General features: G+C 40.7%; 1 protein-coding gene across 3 annotated transcripts in view; it reads right to left on the bottom strand.

Moving 5' to 3' along the window:
* Positions 1–26962, bottom strand: part of FAT3 (FAT atypical cadherin 3) — a 679183-nt gene that overhangs the window by 189725 nt on the left and 462496 nt on the right. For all 3 annotated transcript variants that reach the window (XM_034933534.3, XM_034933535.3, XM_003813776.5), the window contains one exon: positions 13110–13171. In XM_034933534.3, the coding sequence (XP_034789425.3) occupies positions 13110–13171 (62 nt within the window). The remainder of the gene's footprint in view (positions 1–13109; positions 13172–26962) is intronic.

Genomic DNA, 26962 nt, shown 5'->3' with positions numbered 1-26962 from the left:
GTAGGCTCATTCATAGATGCTATCTTATTAAAGTATCATAAGTATATTCAACAACTATGAACCAAACTATAAATACAATGCATAATACAAGGCCTTAAGTGTTCTGAATTTTGTCACAAGATGACTGCTTCAGGAATCACATGGAAAATTTTAAAGCTTCTAATTATAATAGCTAACATATTAAACACTTAACATGTGCAATGCATGTGCAATGTAAATATCCTCACCAAATCTTATAAAGGTATTATTATTGTCCCAATTTTATAGGTAAAGAGACGGAGGTTTAGATTAAGTAATCTGGCTCTAGGTCACACAGCTAGTGAGTTACTATGTCTGTCTCCATATCTTGTGCATTAACCATCTCTATCTACATTTATAATATATTAGTTTGATATAAATGTAAAGGGATGATCACAATTAGGACAGTGTCTTATAAGAGATTTTTTTCACTGTTTGATTGAATAATTGTGTAACATCCTTACAGTTCTACACTCCCCAAAATTAAACAACCAAACTTATTATAGGTTTTCCCAATTTTGAAGGCTGGCATTGTTCCAAGATTCTACACTATTTTCCTTGGCTCTGACGTGCAGGGCTCTCCTGACTTATTTTCATGACAATGTTCTGCATCCTTACGCTGACAACTCTCTTGGTATTTCAGTAAACCAGTATTGCCACAAAATAGATGAGGTTGGTAGCCCCCAATTTGCCACAAAAGCAAGGCACTTGAAAGGTCTTGAAACAACAGCTCATTTGAACAAAGCTGTCTGCTGCAGGCAGGAAGCATGCCAAAGTAGTTTTTCCTGATTATTAATAGAAGCACTTGAGTTGAATTCCATATTTTAAACTTGCTGTCATTACATTTTAAATTTTCCCACAGACAGATTTGAAGTCCTCAACTGGGTCAAACACATCTGACATTAGGCATGAGCTTCAGTGGTTTCTGAAGGCCTCGATAAAATTAGACTGGACAGATCATTCTGTAGCTCAGAGAGTGTGTGCCATAAAATAAACTAGGAAAGCAACACAAAGGAAAGAAGGAAAAGGAGCTATGGAAGTAAAGGGCAGAGAGTCAATTTACCATCATTGCACTACGGGGAAGAAGCCAGTCTGGGCTCCTAGGATGGGGGATTCACAGTCAGGAGTTCTCATGATTGTTCAGAGCCATGCAGGAAACTCCTAACCTCTTCTCTAAGAAGGTAGAAGCCAGTTGTGCAATACCAACCCTTCAGGGTAATAGGCTCCCTCCCACCAACCCCCAGAACTCAGCCAGAGGTTGAGGCTATTACAGCTGCTTGGCTCAGAAGACTAAAAGGAAGCAGCAACATAGCACCACGTTCCCATTCACAAGTGAAAACAAAGCAGAGTCTCAGCTCCCTAAGGCCTGTGTGCACAGCTCAACAAGCTGGGACCTGCCCAAAGCAATTATCTGCCTGTGCACCATGGGTGAGCGGAGCAGTCAAAACTGGCTCATTTCCATTGCCAGGCGGAGCCACTGGGTGGAAGGACCTCCCTAGATCCAAGTGAACTGGTTTCATCTACCACTGCTCTACTAATTAGTGTTCAGGTTTAAGGAGAAACAAAACAAACACAACCTTTCACAAACAGGTAAATTAGAGGTGGCTATTTATGGAATCAAAGACTTATTCCAGACCAGTCTCCCAATATATATAAGTGTTTGCCTGCAGCTTATTAATGAGTAGGTCAACCAGGAGCACAGAAAAGCAAAGTTAAAAAGTGAAGAGCTACTGCCAGATGAGATGCTCACACAACTTGAGGTACCCCAAAGATCCACAGCACCCTTCCGTTCCTTGGCTCAGATAGAAATGCCTGTGCAGACAATGTTCAGCTGAGATCCCAACCAAGTCTTCATATGTGGTAATTTCCAATGTCAACAGAGTCTCTTAAGACTCAGCCATAGGCTCATTTCTTATTTATTTTTATAGGCACATTTTAAAAGATGGGTACATTTTTAAAGACATGAGGTGAAGGGAAGATAAGAAACTAATTACATCCCACAAAATATGTGAATTACTTACTTCATTCTGAGAGGATTACAAATTATGAGGCAAGTAAGAAGTCTTCCTTTCTATCAAATGTTGCAAAACAGGGGTTCGTTGGCTGACAGTGTTTAAAAAAAAATGATGGAGTTGTCAACATGTAATATAGAGAGATGTGGAATGTAAATGTGATTTTTTTTTGGGGAAACAAATTAAGACTTCCTGCTGATACTGGGCCTACCTGCTTCCACACCTGCTGCTGGCAGTGCCTCTTTAGAAGAAGGGGCAGGTAGAATCCACTGTTCCTCCCCGTCCACATCCCCACCACTCCCACACATGCTGCTCCTCTGAATTACTGACCTACCCAGACCCATGGCATCTTGTAATCTCTGTTTTGAATGTACTAGCTCTGAGAATTAATATTTGCTCTGAAAGGTTTGTTTTTCTGCATCAGATTCAATATTTACTCTTCAGATAATAGGGAAATTTAAGTGGTACATCTGCAATTTATACCGGTGGGAAGATCTCAGAAAGGATTATTCTTAAGGGCCCATACTAACCTGGACAGTTCTGTAAAATTAGGAATAGTAAACCTCACTCCCATCTTATAAGCATGCCACCATTACTACCACCACCACCATTAACACCATCTCCACCATCACAGTCGTCACTACCACCCTCATCTCCATCATCACCACTGCCACCACTATAGTCACAACTGTCATCTCCTCCACCACCACCACCATCACCATCACTGCCACCACCATCACCATCACAACTACCACACCACAATCACCACCATCACACCACCACCATCACCACCACCATCACACCACCACCACCATCACACCACCACCATCACCACCATCACACCACCACCAACACCACCACCATCACACCACCACCATCACCACCACCATCACACCATCACAGCACCATCACCCACCACCATCACACCACCACCATCACACCACCATCACACCACCACCAACACCACCACGATCACACCACCAACACACCACCACGATCACCACACCATCACACCACCATCACACCACCACCACCACCACCATCACACCACCACGGTCACCACACCATCACACCACCACCATCACACCATCACACCACCACCATCACACCACCATCACACCACCACCATCACACCATCACACCACCACGATCACCACACCATCACACCACCACCATCACACCACCATCACACCACCATCATCACACCAACACCACCATCACACCACCACCATTACACCACCATCACACCACCATCACCACCACCAACACACCATCATCACACCACCACCATCACCACCATCACACCACCACCACCACTATCACACCACCACCATCACACCACCACCATCACCACCACCATCACACCACCACCATCACCACCACCATCACACCACCATCATCACACCATCACACCACCATGATCACCACACCATCACATCACCAGCATCACACCATCACAGCATCACACTACCACCATCACACCACCACCACCACCACCACCATCACACCATGATCACCACACCATCACACCATCACCATCACACCACCATCACACCACCACCATCACACCACCACCAACGCCATCACAGCACCACCATCACACCATCACACCACCATCACACCACCACCATCACACCACCACCAACACCACCATCACACCACCACCATCACAACACCACCAACATAACCACCATCACACCACCATCACCACCACCACCATCACACCACCACCACCACCACCACCACCATCACACCACCACCATCACCACCACCATCACAACACCACCACCACAAACACCATCACATCACCACCATCACACCATCACAGCACCATCACACCACCACCATCACACCACCACCATCACCACCACCAACACACCATCACCACACCACCACCATCACCACCACCAACACACTACCACCAATACCACCATCATCACACCACCACCATCACATCACCACCACCATCATCACACCACCACCACCACCATCACACCACCACCATCACACCACCACCACCACCACCACCATCACACCACCATCACACCACCACCACCACCACCACCATCACACCACCACCATCACACCACCACCATCACACCACCACCATCACACCACCATCACACGACCATGATCACCACACCATCACACCACCACCATCACACCACCACCATCACGACCACCATCACACCACCATCACACCACCATCACACCACCACCATCACACCACCAACACACCATCACCACCATCACACCACCACCATCACCACCACCATCACACCGCCATCACACCACCACCATCACCACCACCATCACACCACCATCATCATACCACCACCATCACCACCACCATCACACCACCACCACCACCACCATCACACCACCATCACCATCACACCACCACCATCACCACCACCACCATCACCACCATCACACCACCACCATCACCACCACCACGTCACCATCACACCACCACCAACACACCACCACCACCACCATCACACCACCACCAACACACCACCACCTTCACCACCATCACATCACCATCACCACCACCATAACCACCACCACCATCACCACCACCATCACAGCACCACCATCACACCACCACCACCACCATCACCACCACCACCATCACACCACCACCATCACCCACCATCACCACCACCATCACCACCACCATCACACCACCACCATCACACCACCACCACCACCATCACACCACCACCACCACCATCACACCACATCACACCACCACCATCACCACCACCATCACCATCACACCATCGCACCACCATCACACCACCACCACCACCATCACCACCACCACCATCACACCACCACCATCACCCACCATCACCACCACCATCACCACCACCATCACACCACCACCATCACACCACCACCACCACCATCACACCACCACATCACACCACCACCATCACCACCACCATCACCATCACACCACCATCGCACCACCACCATCACCACCACCACCACCATCACACCACCATCACACCACCACCAACACCACTATCACACCACCACCATCACCACCATCACCATCACACCATCATACCACCACCACCATCACACCACCATCACACCACCACCATCACCACCACCACCACTACCACCATCACCACCACCACCACCACCACCACCACCACCAACACCATCACACTACCATCATCACCACCACCATCACACCATCACCATCACCACCATCATCACACGACCACCATCACCACTCCTTGTTTAGCTAGACTTGGAATGTCAATGGCCATCCCTAACTAGCCTACTAAAACCTTTTGGGGGGATTATTTAAGAATGACATGAATTTAAAAAAATCTGCTTAGGAGGGGTTTGTTCCTGGGCAAGAAGCATTCTTGTAGGTAAAACACTGGGATTTCTGAGAAAGGTACGCTGGCAACACTCACTGAGAAGAATGGAGGAAGGAGGCACTCAGGAAGCTAGAAACTTGAAGGCAGGGAAGGAGTTAGGAACCCATGTATGCCACAAGAGGGCCTTCTGTGGAGAGTTTTAACTTGGAGGATAATTGTCCCTTGGAATATGGAGCATGAAGCACGGGAACCCTCAAATTTAGACAGAGGTTTTTCTACTGTATTGTAGTTGCTGCAGTCCCTAATAAAGTCTGATGCATTTGCATAGCCTTGTGAGGTGGTGGTGTGAGGAGGGGCAGGGACAGGCCAGTTGATGAAATCTGGCTGCTTACTGGTCTCCTAGGGCTGCATAACTGAGGAACATAGACTAAAGTGCCTGAAATGACAGAAATTTGTTTTTTCACAGTTCTGGAGGCTAGGAATCTGAGAAGGTAATGACAGGGCTTGGTTTCTTACAACACCTCTCTCCTTGGCTTGTACAGACAGCTGTCTTCTCCCTCTCTCTTCAAATGGCCTTCCCTCTGTACATATCTGTGTCCAAATTTCCTCTTCTTATAAGGACATTAGTCAGCCATATTGGATTAGGGCTCTTCCCAGTGACCTCATTTTAATTTAATGACCTCTTTAAAGACTCTTCTTTCCAAATCCAGTCACATTCTGAGTTACTGGAGGTTAGGATTTTAACACAGGGATTTTGGTGGTGGGAGGTGGTGCACAATTCAGCCCATAATACGTGCTTTGCAGTTACTCCTCTGCTGAGTCCAAGCTGGTACCCACCATGTGGACACAGCATCCTCTCAGATGGGCTTGGTCTTGGAGCTCAGGGCACAGCCCAGCAGCAGAGTGAGCCTTGTCCAGAGCTGGGTGGATGGGGCAGGCCAGAGTATTGGGCTCTGAGGATTAGCTGAGGGGGTGGTGGATGGACAACCAGAGTATAAGAGAAAACCTTCTCTTCAGATGCATAGAGACTGATCCTTGAGGCTGGGTTAACTTGACACCTGGGTCAATCCATTATTACAAAATGAGAGCGAGAAAAGATGATTCAATTTGCCACATTTCAATAAGCTGATGGATATTGGTAGCCATATTTGTTCCATAAAGAGAGAAAGACCTATCCTGGGTACTGCCATGAAGTAGCTGTATGACCTTGGATCACTCTCCTCTTTTCTAGGTCTCAGTTTCTGTATCTATATAACGTGAGAGCACAGTTAGGAATATACGAATTAATAACAGTTTCTTGATGCCAAGACAGCAGCTAATGAAAGTAGCTCCCTACTTGATCTGCAGTTTAGTACTCTAGGAGACCTTACTGTGAAAGTCAAAGGAAAAAATGTCCAGTGGGAAAAACACACTAATTCTAAGAAGAAAACCTTAGTACTTGGCCCAATGCCAGGCCTTGAACAGTCATTCGATAAAGCTTTTATGAAAGGAAGTAAAAACAGAAAGAGTGCATATCTATTAACTATCGAGGTTGATACAATAAGAATAAGAATGTGAACAAATGAGAGAATGGAAGGAATGAGTGGAAAGAGGTCGGCAGCTGTGTCACAGGGCATTAATTGTGTGTGGTGCCTCCTGGGAGCTCTGGAGCACAGAAGGTGTCATCAACTCTCCTTCTGACGCTGATGCCTGCTCCATGCTGCTATTTTTATGCACAGACATACCATTTTTTGAGGGCCCATGGATACTTCCTGTAGAGTTCTCTGAGGGTGGCAGAAAGAGATGCCTAAGAAGAGAAACTTCCATTTTTCTTGAAGTTAAATTATGAAACTGTGGACTGTTTAATGGGTTGAAATGAGCCTGCAGTTCTTCTCTACCAGAAATTATCATCATTTTAAAAGCAGATGCTTTACCAAAGAAAGAAGCTGTTAAGGGTGTGCTCTCAGCAAAGAAATCAATTTGCATCCTAAGGCAAGAGAAAATGTTATAAAAACTTAATAAAGAACAATATTTTTTCCCTCAGAAAATAAAACTATAAAAAGGGATGAGAACTTCAGACAGGAAGAAAAAATATTCACATGAGTTGTATGTTACAGAGGACAATGGATGAGTTTGTTAAAAAAGACAGATACTAAATAATATACATTCCTATGGATCTAGTCTATTCCTCTGTAATCTGTTATTCATACTGACTTCACTATTACATTTAACCACATTCTCTGGGCTGTTCCAAATTCTATGCATACATATGACATAATTGCTCATCCACTGTCTTTACACTGGTTACTAGGCCTTGTCATCTTCTTTTTAATTTTTTTTTTGATTTGCAAATAAAAACACTCTCTGTGTTCTCTTTGGGAGACTTTTATCAGAACCATCCAGCCCTGAACACAGAAGCATTTCAAGATCAAAAGGGAGGCAAATAATACTCTTCAGCAAGCGAGATAAAGATTCACACATAATTAAGCCAGGACTATAGGATTATTTAAGTAGATGTATCTTTCAAGAATAATCGAAGTGCTATAAGCTTTTCAAACTGCTGGAGCCAGTCCAGGAAAAGAAAGGGAACTGGCAGTGTGTTTGTGGAGGACAAGGGGAGGAGGAAGGAGATGGAAAAGAGGGAAAGGGCAAGCAATAGGTGACCAGCATCTCTGTGTGCCAGGCCTTCCATGCAGTTTATCTGTGAGGCAAGTTTATTAACCCCATTTTCCAGATGAAGAAAAGGAGGATCAAAGTTAATTTAACTTGGCAACGCTCATGCAGATGAAAAGAAGCCGAGCATGCCTTCTTCCTGTCTCTACGTCCATGCTCTGTCTTGCATGTTAATTCTCTCCCCTTCAAGGTCTCATTGAGGAGTGAAATAACGTCTCTTAATGTAAGCATTCATTCACACACTTATTAAGCGTCCCTTGTTTCCTGAGTGCCAAACAGATGCTTGTATACAGAGATGACTAAGACATTCCATGCTGACCACGGCTACCATTCACGGAACATGTACTGTCTAACAGACAGCGTCCTGAGCATGCTTCACCTGTCATTTAATCTACTCTTTATACCAACCCTATGGTAGGAATTGTTATCCCCACTTTACAGATGAGAGAAAGGGGATCCAGAGAGGTTCAATAGCCCATCTAAGCTCTGTGAACAGTACCAAAATACAATCACAGGCATACCTGAATTTAACATCTGAGCTTTCCCACACTACCTTAATTCACTGTCTTGATAAATCAAGTTGCATGCCCACAGGGAGCTTAAACATCTCATAGGTAAAAAACAAGGAAAGAAAACCAAAAACACCCACCCAAAACAACAAAAAAACACAATCCATACAAGTGATTATATAATAAGACAGAGTTAGTGCATTTATTTCCTGTTTCACAGCTGCCTTCTCTGATAATGAAGTAATCAGAGCTAAAGTCACAACCAAAAAACTAAAACGTTAATTCACTGTTTCATTTACGTGTCCATTATCAACTCTTGGCATCTGTATGCTGGAATTAGTCTTCTATCTCCACTATAATCATAACTGGGTATCAAGGAAGGTATACGACTTTGAACAAATGAGCTAAAAATTATACATTTTTGCATTTTATGGTAGGAAGAGATGATCAGGCCAATATTTTCACATAACAGACTTCCAAACCAGGCAAGAGTTAACACTTAGAATTCACTGAAGAAGTATAAGCTGTACTTGTGAATTTGCCTACAGTTCTTTGCTGCTCTTGTTGCTTTAGCAAGTCTTTGGATTCTGATAATGACAACCCTCCTTTTATAGTAACAGATTTTAGGCAAATGCTCTACAGACTGAAAAACCCTTGCAGCCCATACACCATCAAGCTAAATATCTTAAACCAATGTATAGATGGAGTGTCAGCAGTATACAACTAAAGTGCTTTCTACCATGGGAATAGCAAACTGCCAAGAAATCATTAATGTCCTCCTGGTTATCTATTCGCAGTGTACCTGCTAGGTCAGCTTTGAAATGGGTCCTTTCAAGAAGAGTCAATTTTATTTTATTGGGAAGGACAGATATGAAATAGAGCCAGAAGGTTAATATGAGTTTAAGAGGAGCATAAGGTTATCTCGGCAATTAAACACTCTCCAGGAGGTTAATTACCCACACCTAGGCCTTACAAGTCACAAAATATATCAGCAGTTTCAAAATTTTGTGTATAACAGACAACTCTATTCTACATTCTCAGTGATACCATTTCACTTATTTTTTGCAGGACTAAGTTAAAGTAACGTTCCTTCTATGGTCTATTTAGGGAAAAAAAAGAAATGTTCAAACTCCTGCAGCAATGTCATATAGAAGAAAAAATGTGGCCAAAATTGTACAATTTTAGGGAGTGAGAGTAAGACAGTGTGCATAAGAGAGAGAAAAAGAGAGAGAGGACAAAGAGAGAGAGAGATTGAGATTGAACTGGTTTCTGAAAGCCTTAGCAGATTTATTAAATGAAATGGTGTGTGTGGCGAGCTTGGGAGCTGGATAGGGCAACGAGGTTGCTGGAGGGCAAGTTGGTATGATTCTGATTACCTGTGGTTTAAAAATCTTCACTCTAAAGATCACAGAAAAGCCAGTGTGCTGTTGCTAGCTGAAATCATGATAGGATTTGTGTTAGACCTACTTGATCCACTGCCCTTACCCTCATTCAAACCACCCTCATCTCTCACCTGGATCTCTATAGAAGCTTTCCACATTTCCCTGCTGCCACTGGTCACCCTCAGCCCCCACCCCAAGCCTGTCTCTGACCAGCAGGGCAGCTGGCCATCACTTATGATGGCAGTCACATCATGTCACCCCTGCTTAAAGGCTTTCCACTGCACTCAGGAAAAATTCAAAATCCTTACCATAGTCCCCTCTGTTTGCCTTTCCAATCTGCTTTCCTATAACCTCCGCTCCCATCCCCACTCTGCCTTTACACTCTTCATCACAGTGGTCTTGATTCTATTTCTTGAACAGAATCTTAGCATCATGTCATCAAATGCCATGTCAAACAAGTCTACTAGTCTACTGAATGTTGCCTATCACCCCCCGCTTTCAGGCACTATCATGGAACTTTCTTTTAGTGGCTTCAGAGAGCTTCTTTCTGAAGTTACAGCATTTATTCATTTCCATGTGCTTCCCCATCCTTCCTGCTCACTTTGTGTCCCCAGGACTTAGGGCAGTCCCTGGTACACCAGGTGAGTCCAGGGCTTGCTACCTGGGGCTCCTTCTGCATTTCAGTGGTCTGGAGCTTCTACCTTTCCTGGAGTGGGGAGGTGCTGTTAAATCTTTAGAAAGCTTCTGATATTATGTCATCATGTGATAATACTTAAAACCACAACAATCAACAATGATAACCACACTTTACTAAGCACCTACTTAGCACCACTGGACTGGATGTTTTACATGTATTTTATAGTTTAATCTCCCAACAACCCTATAAAGTTGTTAATTGCTATGCTGTCCTACTTCCCTCTGCAGATGATACCAGATACAAGTTGAATATCCCTAATGTGAAAACCCAAATTCCAAAATGCTCAAAAATCTGAAACTTCTTGAGTGCCAACATGATGCTCGAAGGAAATGTTGAATGGAACATTTTGAATTTTGGATTTTTGAATTAGGGATGCTCAACTAAGAATACCGAAAATATTCCAAAATACTAAACATTTCGAATCCCAAGCATTTAAAAAATTTTTTTTATAACAATGCATAATAGATGTACATAGTTTCAAGGTACATGTGATAATTTAATACATTCATGTACTTGTAAAGGTCAAATCAGTGTACTTGGGTTATCTATCATCTTAAACATTTGTTACTTCTTTATGCTAGAACCATTCTAATTCTTCTAGCTATTTTGAAATATGCAATATATTATTATAAACTCTAGTCACCCTAATGATCTATTTAATACTGAGTCTTATGTCTTGTATCACACCATATGTTTGTACTAATTTATTAACTTCTCTTCATACTTCCCACCCCATCCCAAGCATTTTGGATAAGGGGAGACTCAACTTGTACTAATCAATGATATTCTAGACCCCAATCTGTGTTAGTCCAAGGTACTAAAACATTACTCAGTATTTATGTAAGTCTGTAGAAGATGTGAATCCATTCAGGGTTCTTTGGGGAGTGAATTCAAATGCTTGGAAAATACTCTTCCTCTTTGCTCTGCTATAGATCTGTCCTGTGACAGTCACACTGCACCACAAACCTCCTGATGACAGAGACGACCTTGCAAGGGACCGGGCCATAAGTGATCTCAGCCAGACTCCTCAGATAATGAGACACCCTTCCTGCTTCCTTCTGGGAAGTAATGGGTTCAACTATCTAAGAACACAGCCTTTCCAGGTGTCCTGCACTGTCTTCTGGAAAGGAAAGAAGCCCATGAATATAATATAAGGTCTTATTTTTCTGGCAAATGTATTTAAGTTCTGGACCAGGTAGGTACTGCATCCTGTTAAAAGGATTTTGAAAAAAGAATTACTATAATTATCTTTTTTGGCAGCCTGGAGCCTTTTATCTTTATGAGATGATAGGAATGTTTTAAAAGGATTATCATAGTATTGTATGATGATGATAATAATAATAATAATCCTTTATTATATCCAATGCTTTAAGAGTTTTAAAAATACGTTGATACAAAACAGAAGGTTTGATCCTAAGAGTGATCTTTTGAGGTATAAAGGATTGTAATTGTTTGCCAAATTTCATAGTAGGGGAAACTAAGGTTCAAGGCAATTAAATAGCTTCAAGCTATTCACAGCAGGGCAGCTTCAAGACCCAGGTAGCCTGATTCCTAGTCCGGTGTTCTTTAAATAAATCATGACTGGTGAGCTAATTTAAAGGAGTAGACCAGAAGAGATTCTATCATCAGATTTGAAAGGTGTGTTTGTGTGCATGTGCACGTGTGTGTGTGTGTGTATGTGTGTTTGTGTATGTGTTAGGAGGGGTAGTGGATTCCAGAAAGTGATTCTTAGGAACTAAAAGATTATTTTAGAAGCGTAGACACATTATAAAACCTTAACAGAGCCTTGAGTTCTAAGCATCGTCATCTGTTTCATATCACACAGTCACAATTAAATCACGGTGTCATACAAACTACCCAGGCTTCAAGCTTCCCAATAAAGACACTCGATGCTTAAAGAAAGAATGTTCTGCAAAGCTCTTTCATATTTATTTTCTCATCTCATAGCTTTTTATTCTCTCTCCAGAAATAACACTTTTAGAGTTGATTTTGCTGCAGTTTCTGTCTTAATGAATTAAAGGAGTCCATTTTATGGTTTCAGCAATAGTCATCTCTGGCAGTGACTCAACCAGCAGCTTTCTTTTTCTCAACTCTCTCCCCACGAAAAGAAAAGAGGAAAGCAAAGCTTCCTCATAAATGGTACACTGACGCTCTTTCTCTTTTTACATCTGTGGCCCCAGTGGCTCACAGGGCTCTGCTCCTGAACTTTCTTTTCTGATTATTGACACGAGGGCCTGAAGTCAAGGCAGAGACGGTGATACGCCATTGCCTTCAGCAAAAGGCAAAGGCTGCCCTGCCACCCTGGCTCAGCACACAGGAGCATGTTGAGAAGAAGACACTAGAAATCCCTAAATTCAGAACATAGCAGCCCAAGAGAAATATCTTCACTTTGATACCCACTGTTCAAATATATTGAAGGTGTAGTTTATGTTGAAGGTTAAAGAAGTTTAGTGAAAGTCAGTTTTAATGAATTTCAGTTCCCTCTATGTGCTTACCTCCAGAAAATGTTCTGCCTGCTGTTCTCGATCCAATTTCCTTGAAGTTGTTGTAATCAGACCTGTGTAGAAATGAGAATATTTGACTTTTAAATATCTGGGGCAAACAGCTTACTGAGTGTGGGGAAACAAGTCCAGTTAAAGGAAAAGCAAAAGTGGTATGGAACTGTAACTTTCCAATCCCCCATGACAATCAGAATGGTCTCAAGAATTATTCTTAAAAGAAAGTAAAATTTACAAAGAAAACCTGAAAAATTGTTTCAGCCTGTCTACCACAGTTGGGGTACATCCCACTTTGGGGATGTAAAAAATCACTAAAAAAACTTCTGTTTTTATGATAATGAAGAATTCCAATGATTCATTTGCATATGACTGAAATTCTACGGTAGAAACCTCATTAAAGATTTTAGAGTTCCTGAACAATTAATGGGTTGTTTATGCTGATTAGATTCAGACTATGAAACAGTACTTTCTTACTTAACTTTTATATGCACATATAATTTTTGTTATACTTGACAAAGAATGTTGTAATCGCTACTTGTACACATAATTATTTCATATTTAATAACTTACACACCAAAGATTTCATACTGTAATTTTATCATTTTGTTTTATGTGTTTGAATCTTTATACAAAACAAGTTCCACATGAAAAATATCTACCTTTTCTTCCAATGGTGTTTCTCATAAGTGAATCACCCCTTTGAGTATAAAGACAAAGAAAAGAAAATGAGAAGACAAAACCTTCAAGGCCTCTCAGCTTATTGCACCAATTTGTCTTTTGCAGGTTTTATTATTCCTTTTGTCAAATGGCAATTAGGAGGTCAAATTTATGTTCCATTTCTTGATTCCACAATGTCCCTAAAGAGAATATGGTGTGGGCTGTTTTCCTGGTATATGCTGATGGACAATGGAGGAACAGAGAAAAATCATATGAAAAGCGTGCTCCCAGTGCTGGTGAGGTAGGTGCAATGTGGAAAAGTATTTCCAGGGGCTGTGAAAGAGCTCTTGACCTCAAGCTACTGTCTTATACAGAAGTGGTGGGTGGGAGCACAGAGATTTTAGAGAAAGCCAAGAAGATACCACAGGAAATTAAATGGCTTCCCACGGCCTTCAGAATAATATCCCACTCAGAGTAACATGGCTGTTTATAAGCTAGCCCCTCCTCTCCACCTCCACACTGCCCACAGGAGGAAAACCTGTGTTTCCAGTGTATAAATGATCTAACTTTCCATGAATTCATTCTGGAATGTGCCCCACAGATTTTTTTCTTTATCTTTTTTATTGTAAACTGACAAGTTGTAGGTATATATATATATATATATATATATATATATATATATATATACACATGGTGTATATATATATATATACATGGTATATATATATATATACATGGTATATATATATATATACATGGTATATATATATATATACATGGTATATATATATATATATACATGGTATATATATATATAGTAAAAAATGAGCTTATGATTCAAGCATACCATGTGAAATAATTAAATCAAGTGAATTAACATATCCATCACCTACAATACTTATCATTTTTTTGTGGTGAGGACATTTGAAATTTATTAGCAATTTTGAAATGTACAATACACTATTATTAACTATATTCACCCAAGCTGTACGTTACTACACTGAGCTAGATTTTTTAAGTTTAGCTCAGATGTTAGCCTTTGCTGACCCTGTTTAACAGGGTTAGGTGGCCATCTGCTCTGCCCTCATATAACCAGTGCTCTCCATTATTGATCTCTGCCTTATACTAGAATCCTTTGTTCACATGTCAGTATTTCCTCGCTAGACAAATTGACAGAGTTACTTCATGGGACGGGCCTGTCTTTTGATTCGGAAACTCTGATGCCTACCTAGTTCCTCACCTAGAACAAAGAATAGGAACTCATTAATGTTTAGTTAATGAAAAGTTGCTCTGGAAGAGATCTGCTGTATTCTACTCTTCAGTTTTGCTACAGACTTGGAATGTGTTTGTTTAGGAGGGTATTGTTTTGTGTGTGGAGGGTGTATTTGTGGGTGGGAAAGGCTTGTGTGACATGTGTACTCATAAAGTTTGCAGAGTTCCTCTGTGTGAATGAGCAATACTAGGCACTCTTGGATGTAAAGAGCTACTGTCTGAGATTAAGGAGGAAAGACTGCCACCAAGAAGGTCAAGGAGGATGAGTAACTTTCCTTCCTTAGCTGACCATTGGAATCACCAGGGAAACATAAAAAACATGGATTTTTGTCTCCCTGCTCCATCCCTCATTTACTGTATCAGAATCTCTTGGGGTGAGGCCTGTGACGGTCCTCTGATTCTAAGAGTAAAGTACTATCCAATTCCACTATCTTTCACTGAATCTCACTGTGACTTTTTATTGACCTTACTTCTTCTGACCAGACATGCCCAAGAATGAAATACACTGAGCTGCTCTAGCGTCTAGATCAGAGCATTGGGCTCAGTGGGTGTGGGTGTGGGGTGGGGTGATGGAGATAGCCTGTGAGTGCCTGCTGTGGGGAGGTGAGGAGAGGAATAAAGGGCAGCACATCGCTCTGAGTCACATTGACAGAGGGTCTGTGTGGTCACCCCAGTGGATGTCTAACACACATATCTGACACCTTCATTTTTGGGCCATTCTATTGGACAAGGTCATATGTCACAGAGGCTCTTTCAAAGTGGGGAGTAACTCTCTTCTCACAAGGCAGGGGAAGCTTTCATGGAGCCTCCCCTCTCCTGTGTGGGGGCTCCTCTATTAGAGTCCACAATAGGAATGAGACATGCTTGTTATATTGAGGCTATAAATGAGTCAAAGGGCTGTTGGCCTTCACCCTGCTGCTCTTCCGGCCACAAAAGACCAGGACCCCTTTGCCCTCTCTTCCCCTGGGGACTCTCTATCATCACAGGTGCTCCTTGCCCAGGGTCACATGGCCACAGCCCATTGTGGTGTGGCTGTGCACAGGGAAGAGGTCAGCTTCCTCTCCTGATGATTCTCAGGGCGATTCTTTAGGACATTCACTTGTTTTCACAATGCCTACATGTAACTGGGAGAGCTGCAGGGTCCCCTTCACCTTCATACCTTCACCTGGATGTGTTTCTCACATATTGATCAGCCAACAGAGAGAGACAGGCTTCCTGAAAAGTCTGAAACAACATACACAACAGTGAACTTGGAGCTGTGAGGAAGACAAGCAGTTTCTGTTCCTGGAGTAAAAAGACACAGGAAAGCCTCTGCAGGTTACAGTTCTCTTGGCTTCTACCACCTTTATTTTCACAGATATGAAATAAAAGGCAAGAAATAAAATGTAACTTAAAAGTGGAAATCGGTAGGAAATCAGATGAGGTGGTATGGGGATAGGGAGTGTCTGCTAATGGGTACAAGGTTTCTTTTTGAAGGGATGAAAATGTTCTAAAATTACAGACTATGGTGATGGTTGCATAATTCTGTAAATATTCTGAAAACAATTAAATTGTATCCTTTGAATAGGTGAAGTTTATTGCATGTAAATTATATGCTAATAAAGCTGTTAGAAAAATCACTAGAAAATCATAAACCCTGACTTTAAGGTTTTAATAAGTCTTTTATGTTTGGAAAAGGTAGGCTCTTAAAAATATTTACATGAATGAATGAATGAATGAATAGGTTAGTTAGTTTAGGCCTCAGGCATGAAGAAGGGTTGAAATGAATAGAGCTGATTGGGCTTGTCCATGGGAATCTGGAACATGGAAACATTGAAATTTTACGGTTACAGCAACAACTGGTAGTTATTTGCAGTTGAAAATAAATAAATACACCTTGTTATCAAAATCTTGATAAAATAAATCTTTTTATCAAGCCAGGGTCAGCTAAACCACTAAGGTGTAAAAGCTTTCCTCCTGCTCAAAGTACCTACTTACGATGAGCTATGGTACCTCAGCAGCACTGCCATTTTTTACAGTCAGAAAAGAATGCAGTGAGCCATCCTTCCTGGCCCAGAGGAATTAGTTAAAATGACCAGTGCTACCTCTTCATTTATAATAACTTTGTTGTAGCTGAATGCATTTGGAACAAATAGAGAATAAGACAACAAGACAATAGAGAACAAGACAAAATACAGAGAATAGAGAACAAGACAAAACAGAGCAACCTCCCTCCTCAACCACTCTGACTCATCACTGGGGAAGGCAACCCCATTCTGTAATCTATACGAGAGAGGTGTGTGCATTACACATGTAACTGTAGACCCACTGGGCACAGTAAATTGGGGACTGACATGATGAAATTGAATTTCAAAGATAAATCATAGGCAAGCTTTTGAATGTGGTTTGGAGATATAAACAAACACATCATTTGATATAATTACATATGCAAACCTCCAATTTAGGAGGGGAAGTATGCCAGTCCTAAGTGAATGATACTCAATAAGGAGGCGGGGGAGACATATGGCTGGAACTGTGCAATTACTTTAAAAATGGCTGCTTTTGATTTTTTGTTATGGAGATGGAAGAATCTAATGACCTCTCTCTGAGAAACAGCCTGAGCATGAAAATGTGGCTGCCTGTTCGAAACAGAATTCAAAATGTTCTAAGTAGTTATGGTCAGAGAAGTGATACTTGTAAGGATGACTTCTTTTCCCTGATTTTTCTGCCTGTGGGTGTCCTGGGTTGCAGCTGTGTAATCTGCTGCCATGACATTCACATTTTCTTTAAGTGCTACTTGAAGCAATGCAGGTCTTAGCTGTTTCAGCATAATTCTCCAAGACTGTTGGAAGCTGGGTTTGGTATTTTAAAAATACAACTAGAATTATCAGCTTTGTGAGCGACAATTAATTCTTTCCTCTGTGTTCTTCACATCACATCCCCTATGCTTCTCACTTCTTCATGTCTGTACCCAGCTATCCGGCAAACCCTTCACCATCCTTTCAGACAGTTGAGTTGTTACTTTCTATGTGAAGCCCTCTCGGACCTTTCCTTACCTGGCATGTTGCATGTAATTAATTCATTTATCATCTGAATCTCCATCTAGACTACAGCTGCAAAAGGCAAAGGCTTTGGGTCTTTAAACACAACTAAGCCCACAACTTAGATCAATGCCTCCTCAATTTTTTGAATAAAATACTACTGTTGCAGCACACAACATTTTGCTCTAATTATTTTCCAAACAGTCAGTCTTCCCTAATAGGGCACAAGCAAAAGAGTGGTGAATAAATCTTATTCATGTTGTATTCCTGGTGTTTAACACAGAAACTGGCACATTGTAGGTACCAAGCAAAATTTATCTGAATGAAGGTGATGTGGATGTAGTCTTCCAGAACTCTCAATGTTATTTTATTATACAGAGTGGCCATAATGGTTCCAATGCATAGGAGTTAAAGCTGTCTGAATGCTCTCCTCCATCCTTTGAATAACTTTAATGTTTTCCTGTTTTTTGGAGGTCATCAGAGCAATTCCTGATAGCCTTTTAAAAATTTTTTTCAGCAGCTGATTAAATATTTTTAATCTTTAATCTTATGCACAAAGGATTTGTGGCCATTCCATTGTTCTCTCCCATCCTGATTTCTACCTAATTTAGGGAGAAAAATAGGATAATAATAATATAGCTGTATCCAATATTTATTGAGTACTGAATATGTGCCAGGCACCATATTAAACAGTTCATATACATAATCTCATTTTATCTCACAATAGTTCAGATATCATATAGTCTAAGAATATACATTACATGGTTGCTTTTTTAAAAAACAGACCTAATACATGTCTTTACCACAACTTTAATTTTTCCTCTAACTCTGAAATTTCAGAGAAATAGGAATTATTTTGACTCCATTTGCAGGAGGAAACAGTTAAATAAACTTGCCCGAGGTTAATTTGTGATTTATGACTATACCACAATTCAAACCCAGCAACTCTTGGCCAGGTGTGGTGTCTTATGCCTATAATCCCAATGCTTTGAGAGGCCAAGGCAGGAGGATTGCTTGAGGCCAGGAGTATGAGACCAGCCTGGGTAACATGGTAAGACCCTATCTCTTTAATAATAATAATTAGACAGGCACCTATAGTTCCAGCTACTTGGGAGGCTGAAGTGGGAGGATGGCTTGAGCCCAGGAGTTTGAGGTTACATTGAGCTATGATTACGTCACTGCACTACAGCCTGGGTGAGAGAGAGAGGACTCTTTCTTTAAAAAAAAAAAGAAAACTCGTAAACCAAAAATAAAACTAACTCTGGAGCTTCTTCAGTGTTTCCTTTTTATCTCCCTAGCAGAAGATGTGGAGCATTGGCAAAGTCATCTGTCTAGGGGCCAGGAGACCTGGGTACCAGAATCGGCTCTGTCAGTAACTGGTCATAAGATCACAGGAAATCATATTCCTTCTCTAGGCCTCAGTTTCTTCATCTAGGAAAGTCCTAATGCATCTTTTCAGTGTGAAGAATGTACAGTAATATAAGGAATATTACAAGAAGATCATTAGTCTTCTTCCTTCCCTGCTTTATTCCCTGAGCACACTTTCTTCTCCATGGTTCTGTGCCCGGCAGTGCAGGACCTGGGTGGGTCACCCAATCGGGAACAATACATGCTGTGTTATAGTTTTTATTTATCCACAGAATTGACATGAAATTAGACATCCTATGCATATTTCTCAAAAGGAGGAAAGTAAAAATATCAGTTAAGTACGTGCTTTTAAATAGGGAAAATACACACACTGGTTATTCCCACATTTATGATGTCTTCTATAAGATTCTGACTTCTAGAACCCCTATTTCCACCTCTTTCCCTTCAGCCCATTAAGAAGCATTAAAATATTCCCTGCAGTATTTACATATGGACATCAGGCTGTGCACTTAATTTGGAGAGAAATGAAATGCATGCATAGTAAATTCAACTTTCAGGAGTAGAGGAAAAATTAAAGTTGGAGAGAAGAGTTGTATCACATTTCCTTAAAAAATAAACAACCAAGTAATATGTATTCTCAGACTGGATGATATTTATTTGAAAAGAAAAAATACCAGAAAGAAAAAAATATATATACAAGAGCTACAACATCAGTTATAAGGGGGTTAAAAAAAGGATTCTGGAAACTACCCCCACGAGATATGCTTCTTAAGTAAGGGTTGTTTCATCAGGTTTGTAAAGACTTGGAATTGCTCAATTGAGCACATGGTGCTGCTATTAAATTTTCTTAAGAAAAGTTGAAGGGGAAATCACCCATGGAGCTTAAGCCTGCAAGTTGGACTTCTCTTCATAAATAGAGATTTCTGAGATGCTAATAGAAGCTTTAAAACTGTAAAAGTGAGGGTACATTTTAAACCAAAGTATGAAGATGCTGTGGGTCAAACATGGTTTATGGCTGTTGGTTTTCTGTAACAGATACATTTCATTTCTTTCTTTGCAAGCCAATGGATGGCATTTCTGAATTCTGCCTTAGCAGCAGGGAAATCCCAGGCAGTATTTTTCTGCCAGAAATATTTTCCCTTTGGATTCAGGATTCTGTAGCCGCTACAGGTAGCAAAGGGAACAAGCCATCCTGCAGAGGAAAACTGTAGAGGCTGGCACAGACCTGGCAACTTCCCTTCAGGCCTAGTTGACAGATGGAGTTGCCCACAGCCTGGAGGGAGAGTTGTAAGGTTCAGGCAAGCCCTGCTTCCTAACTCTATTGCTATACTAGATTGATTAGAAGCATTTGGGTCAAGTCCACTTGTCATCAGAGTGAAGGGTAAGGTGGGGCCAACAAGGAAGGGAGTAGTGAAGATGATCTTGTATGGTAGACAATACTTTCAAAGTCCTCCTCCTCTGTATAATCCTCTCCTGTACCCAGTGGTCTTGCCATCCTCATGCACAAATGCATGCATGCATGTGCACACACTCATACAGTTAGAACCAGAGATGCTGTGTACATGCCTAATTTTACCAGAATACCTGGATACTTCCCACTCCCATCTGTTCTTCCATCAATTCCTCTCCTCATCACTAGTCTTCATGGTTCTTCCTCCCAACTGCACAGAGCCCTCCGGTTCTGCCTTCCGATTCTGCCTAGATGAGGATGCACTTATGCACCTGAAGAAGTCTCTAGGCTATTAAGTTAAACCTTGAATGCCATATTGGATTTCTTCAGAGAAATTAAGCCACAGATGGCGAACCAATACTAAGGATGTCGTATGAAATGATGCCATCTTTAGGTGCTATTTACATACCACTGATGTGCATGCTTAGATGTGCAATATGGCGCACTTCTCCCCCTTTCCCTTTCTGCCAAGATTTTTTTCATAATTCTGAATATTGGATAATCAAAATAAAGAAGCATAAGTGACTGGCAATCTAAATTCCACTATATAGATGAATCCTAGAGATTATCTAGTCCAGGAAGCATTGTAGTATACTGGCTAGCAGTACTCAGGCTCTGGCATCAGACTGCCTGGTTTCCCATCCCAGTTCTACCTCTAGGCAGCTGCATGTCCTTGGGCAGTTTACTTAGCTTCCTCATCTATAAAATGAAGCTTACTAAATTAAATAATTAAAAATGCTTAGCATGGTTCCTGGCACATACTACATGCCCAAATAATACTATTCTTATTATCAGCTCTAAGAACAGTGTGTGGAGTATCATATGTGTTCAATGGTTTAACTTTGCTTCCTTCCCACCTAAATATTTGGGCAGCAAAAGTTCTAAAACATTTAATACTCACTCTGTCATCTGACAGATAAGGAAATTGAGGCTTACAGTATAAGTAACCTGTTCAAAGACTTACTGATTTAAAAAATCCCTTTATCCATGCATGGTTACATTTTTTTGAGAGGATAATATATAATACTCTTGCTACTTGAAGCATAGCATGCATTAGCATCATGAGTGCTACTTGGGAGCTGGTTAGAAATGCAGACTTGTAGGCTCCCCCCAGACCTAGATAATGTATGCACAAGAATTTTAAGATGACTGGCTCTAGACCATGGTTGGTTTTCAAACTTGGCTGTGCCCTGGAATCACCTGGGGAGTTTTAAAAAATACTCACGTCAGGGTCCCACACCCAGAGATTATGAATTATTTGGTATGTGGTGAAGCCTAGGCATAGGTATTTTTAAAAAATTCTCCTAGGTGATTCTAATGTTCAGCTAGGGGTGAGAATGACTGTATATCTAGTTGTTATCTTCTGGATGATGGGGTTATAGTAATTACTTTTATTGGCTTATCTAAATATCTAGTTTTTCTAACATGAACAACACTCAACTTTATGAAATAAAATAATTTACAGGACAATAAAATAGAGGCACCAGGAACAGCCTCCCGTATGTCATCATCTGAATTCCACAACGTTCTGATCCGAATCCTTCCAGCAAAGGACTAAACTATGTGGTTACCATGTTTGTTTTGACTTTACTTATTAATTAATTAATTAATATTTAAAGACAGGGTCTCGCTGTGTCATCCAGGCTGAGTGCAGTGGCATGATCATAGCTCTACAGGCTGAAATTCCTGGGCTCAGGCAATACTCCTCACTCAGCCTCCCAAGTAGCTGAGACTACTGGTGCACCATCATCCCCAGCTAGTTAACAAAAATTTTTTTTTTTTTGGTAGAGATGTGGTCTCTAATTCCTGGTCTCAAATTCCTGGCCTCAAGGTGAGCCTCTGGCCTCAGCCTCCCAAAGTGCTGGGATTCTACGTGTGAGTCACCTTGCCCAGCCTGTTTTGACTTTAGATCTGAGGCATGCTAGGCATGCCTAGCAAGGAAGACAGGAAGCCCTGCCTTCCCATACTATACTGGCTTCCATCAGCTACAATTTCACTTCTGCATTCAGGCATACTTTCTTTTACCGCCTATAGCGTTACACACTGCCTAGCCCCATCTGGCCACCAAGATCTCCCTAGCAGAGGTGGAACACCACCTCCATACAGATGCTTTCTCTTCCCCACAAAAACACATTTGGACACAAGGCAAAAGATAAAAAGATACAACAATAAGTCTCTATATTTTCCTTCATCAAACTAACAATCCAGTGAGAGAGGTAGACACATATAAGAATCACTACAGTACAAGGCAAGATCTAACACACACCCTAGACAACTTTGAGTGTCCCTAAGAAGGAAAGATTAATGCTGAATTGTACAATCAGAAAAGATAAAGGAATGAGCTGTGTTTGTACTGGGCCTTTAATGTTTAATAAGAATCTGACAGAGAAGTTGTGAAAAGTCAAAATGTCCAATCTCCATTTAAGATTAACGAGACAGAAACTTAATAAAAACGGTAAACTTGGGTCTAAGTCCTGGCTCTGCTATTTTTTAGCTGTATGGACAAGGAAACTTACATAACTTCTCTGATCGCAGTCTTGTCATCTCTGAAATGGGGACAATACTAGGTTCCTCAGAGGCTCGGTTAGAAACAATAAAGCTGAGGTGCTTGGCACAGTGGCTTGTACTCAGATGCTGTTTAAAAAGCAGACACAGTATCTACAAAAAGCAGTGTATTATATTTTATTTTTATTAAAAACCCTAATAGCCCTGGGGTGCTATTTCTAGCCTATATTAAAAAGGAAAACCTTATTGTATCTGGATTGTTCAACCCCCAAAATGTCTGAAAATTTAATAACCAGGAAACTAAAAGTTGAAGTTTCTTTTTGTTCAGATGAACACTCTAAAGTTCTGTAATTCCTGACACACTTGAGGTGTGAAAACAGCCACTGCACTCCCCTTAGAAATCATGTCACTGTAAATGATTTGTTTCTACATCTGTTTTCATCTGACAGATAAAATCAGGAGGATGGATAAAGTGCAAATTACTCAGAGAATGTGCAAAGTCTTGAAAATGCATGTGTGCTTTGTAGGCATGCAATCCTTTAAGATCATCTTTGCTCTATAATTTATACAAGACCCCTTAGGTAGGAGTGATGTTTTGAAACTCAATTTTAAAAATCTGGAAAAAATATCACTCGTATGGAAAGCTTTGAATGCTGTCAGAAGACTGATAATGCTTTTTTTTTTTAAAAACCCACATATTTTCCAGTTAATTTTCACTTAATTCAAACTTGCCCTTTTGTCTTAAATTTATATTTACATTGTAAAACCCCATTAGTTTTCATTTCACCTGTCTGAGAATATATAACAGTTCCAAAGCTGGTTGGAGTTTACCTTTGCACTACCTAGGTAAATTAACAGGATGAAGAGGTCTCAGGGGAATATTTATTGTACTCAAGATAAACCATTTGCAGAGCACTTCAATTTTAACAACCACCATTTTGATGTTGTAATTGCAAACAGCCTATGTAACTATTCATTAGAATCTGTCCAAGCAGGTCTTTTGTTTGGCAACACTATGCTAATATTAGCATTAACCTTATGTGTTTATTTGAGAGCAGTAAATATGTGTTTCCTGAAATATTCTAGAAATCCACATTTTCAGCTGCTACAACGTGCTCCTCAGAGTCTGAATCAGTGGCATTTCACTGTCTTTCTGTTCTCAGGGAGGAAGTACCATCTCTCATAAGAATGATACAATTTGTGCTTAATCATTTACCAATACAACTTTGGGCAAGTCTTTAAAAATGTGCACCTCAGTTTCTTCCTCTGTAACACAGCAATCATTTTATGGAGGAGCAAATAATCTCTTCATCACTAGGGGTAACATACGATATTTTTCCCATATAAACTTAAGTGGAAACAAAGGAGAGATTAGTATTATTTATAACTGCTTTATAACTCCTTGGAAGAAATGCTGAATAAGTCAGGGAAGAAGCCTTGTATTTTCCCTCTGCTCTTTAGCAGGGGACTTCATAAACAATTCCTTTATACCATTTTGTATTCTGTTTACATGTTTTTTTCTGTCAATAGACTGTGGCTTCTCCAGGGCAACCATATTTTTATTCACTTAATGTTCATTAAAGGAATACCTTTTAAGAGCCCAGGCTACTCATTGTATCTTTTGTGCTTAGCACAGGGCCTGGCATATGAAGGGCATCAATAAATATTGGTCTATTGACTAAATAAACTATAATAATAATAATATATAATTAAATATATAATATATAGTAAACACAATCAAATAAATATATAATAATGAAATGTGTATGTACGCGTGTGCACACACACACATGCTTCCATCCAAAGCAGGTAATGGTCTATACATATGGGAATATTCATTTAGCATTTATATTATGGCTTGTAAAGACTTTTTGGGAAAAGTTTCCAAATTCAGAACGAATTATGTGCTGCGATGATTATTGCTATGGATTTTTAACATAAAATGTTACAGGTTCATAAAAAGCCATGTTTTTTGGTGTCATGTCAGAGTCTGCAGTCTGTTTGGTTAATTGAGGTTAATGGAGGGAAATGGCAGATTGCCAGTGCTAATGAGTTTATCTTGATTCTTTTTCATATGTATTTTATTCCTCTTTTGTTTTTACTTTTTGTTTAACTAAATTATGTTATTTAAACAAGAATCTGTCATGTATAAGTAGGGATTGATAACCTATCAGAGAGGGCTCAGCCCATGTTTCATTTCTCAAAAAACATTTTAAAAAAGGAAAGGAGAGGTTACAAAAAATAGTCAGTCTCTGATTTCTGTAGGTCCACCAAGCACCCCACGATACATATCAAGATGGAGGATAAGACAAAGCGCCCTGTAGGATCACACTCCCTGGCTGGAGTTTGATGAATTAATCCTTCCAAAACTCTACTAAGAATCTAGCAAGAAATGTGCTAAAGGCATATATCATCCATCTCTTATAGAAAAGATGAGCTAGGTGGCATTTTAGTTTCTTGTTCAGAAAAGAAAAAGAAATGCAAATCAAATGAGAGAATCATTGAAAGAGTCAGGAAGAATCAGATAGCTGCAAATACCGGCTCTATGGGATAGGGGCTAGTATGGGGGTGTGGGGAGAGGCAGGAAGCACCAAAGACTGCCATAAGCATCTATATCTAGCTTGTTTATTCCATAGTTATCCACAGGATAAATATAACTACATATCATTTGTTGAGTGTTACATCACTAAGTAGCTAGATCTGTTCGACTCCTAAATTTGTGCCCTGAACTGGTATACTGTAATTACAGTATTTGCTTGGCTTTACTGGTTCCCTTGGTAGAAGTGGAAGAAGGTTGTTCAGATTTTCCTCCTGTTTCAGAAACAAGAACAGTGGTGGCAGACCTGAAATGTGCACACCCCATGGCAAATTTAAAATTAAGAGCTGCAACTGGCAGTGGGTCTGCTGGGCACTCATGTCCAGGGTCCCGGGACTTTCTTTCCTTTCACCTTTACTTTTCATCCCAAGATTGATCTCCATTCCACCCATGCAGTTCAGCAATGGTCCCAGGAGAATAGGTGCAAAATGTTTCTTCTACATTTTCAGCCATTTAGCCGTATTTCTTTGGGACTAAGGGTTTGTAATGGGTAGGTACACAAGAGGTACCCATTTAAAAACCAACTAGTCAAATGAACATGCCACCCAGATTAAAAGACATTTTCGTCTTCTTTGTTCACACTCTGAAAAATTCAGTATCTTCTGAACAAATGGCTGTGCATTGAGCCTGAGAGTGGATTTTTAAACCATTCACAGCTCTGTGTCAGTCCTTCATTCTTAGGGAAAACCAGCTCAATGCTACTGTGGTTGTAATTAGTGGATAATTAGTACTTGTACATGTCGATGCTACATGTCATGGAACTCGTGCCGGGTTTAGCATCCACTCAACAAGATTATTTAATTTTGTTGTGATTTTAATTCTTTTGAATCACATTAATGCCTTGGCACTAGAAAATCTTGGACTAGCTAGTTCAACTAAGGTTTGAAATTATATTAATGTATTTCATGTTTTCCAGGAAAAAGAAAGTTGTTGGAAGGTTTCTGTATTAACAAACTGAAGCTGCATTCCACAGTCTCATGGG

Source organism: Pan paniscus, chromosome 9 (genome assembly GCF_029289425.2).
Source record: "Pan paniscus chromosome 9, NHGRI_mPanPan1-v2.0_pri, whole genome shotgun sequence".
Taxonomy (NCBI): domain Eukaryota; kingdom Metazoa; phylum Chordata; class Mammalia; order Primates; family Hominidae; genus Pan; species Pan paniscus.
Note: the sequence above shows the minus strand (reverse complement) of the source record. Positions and strands in the feature narration are given on the sequence as shown.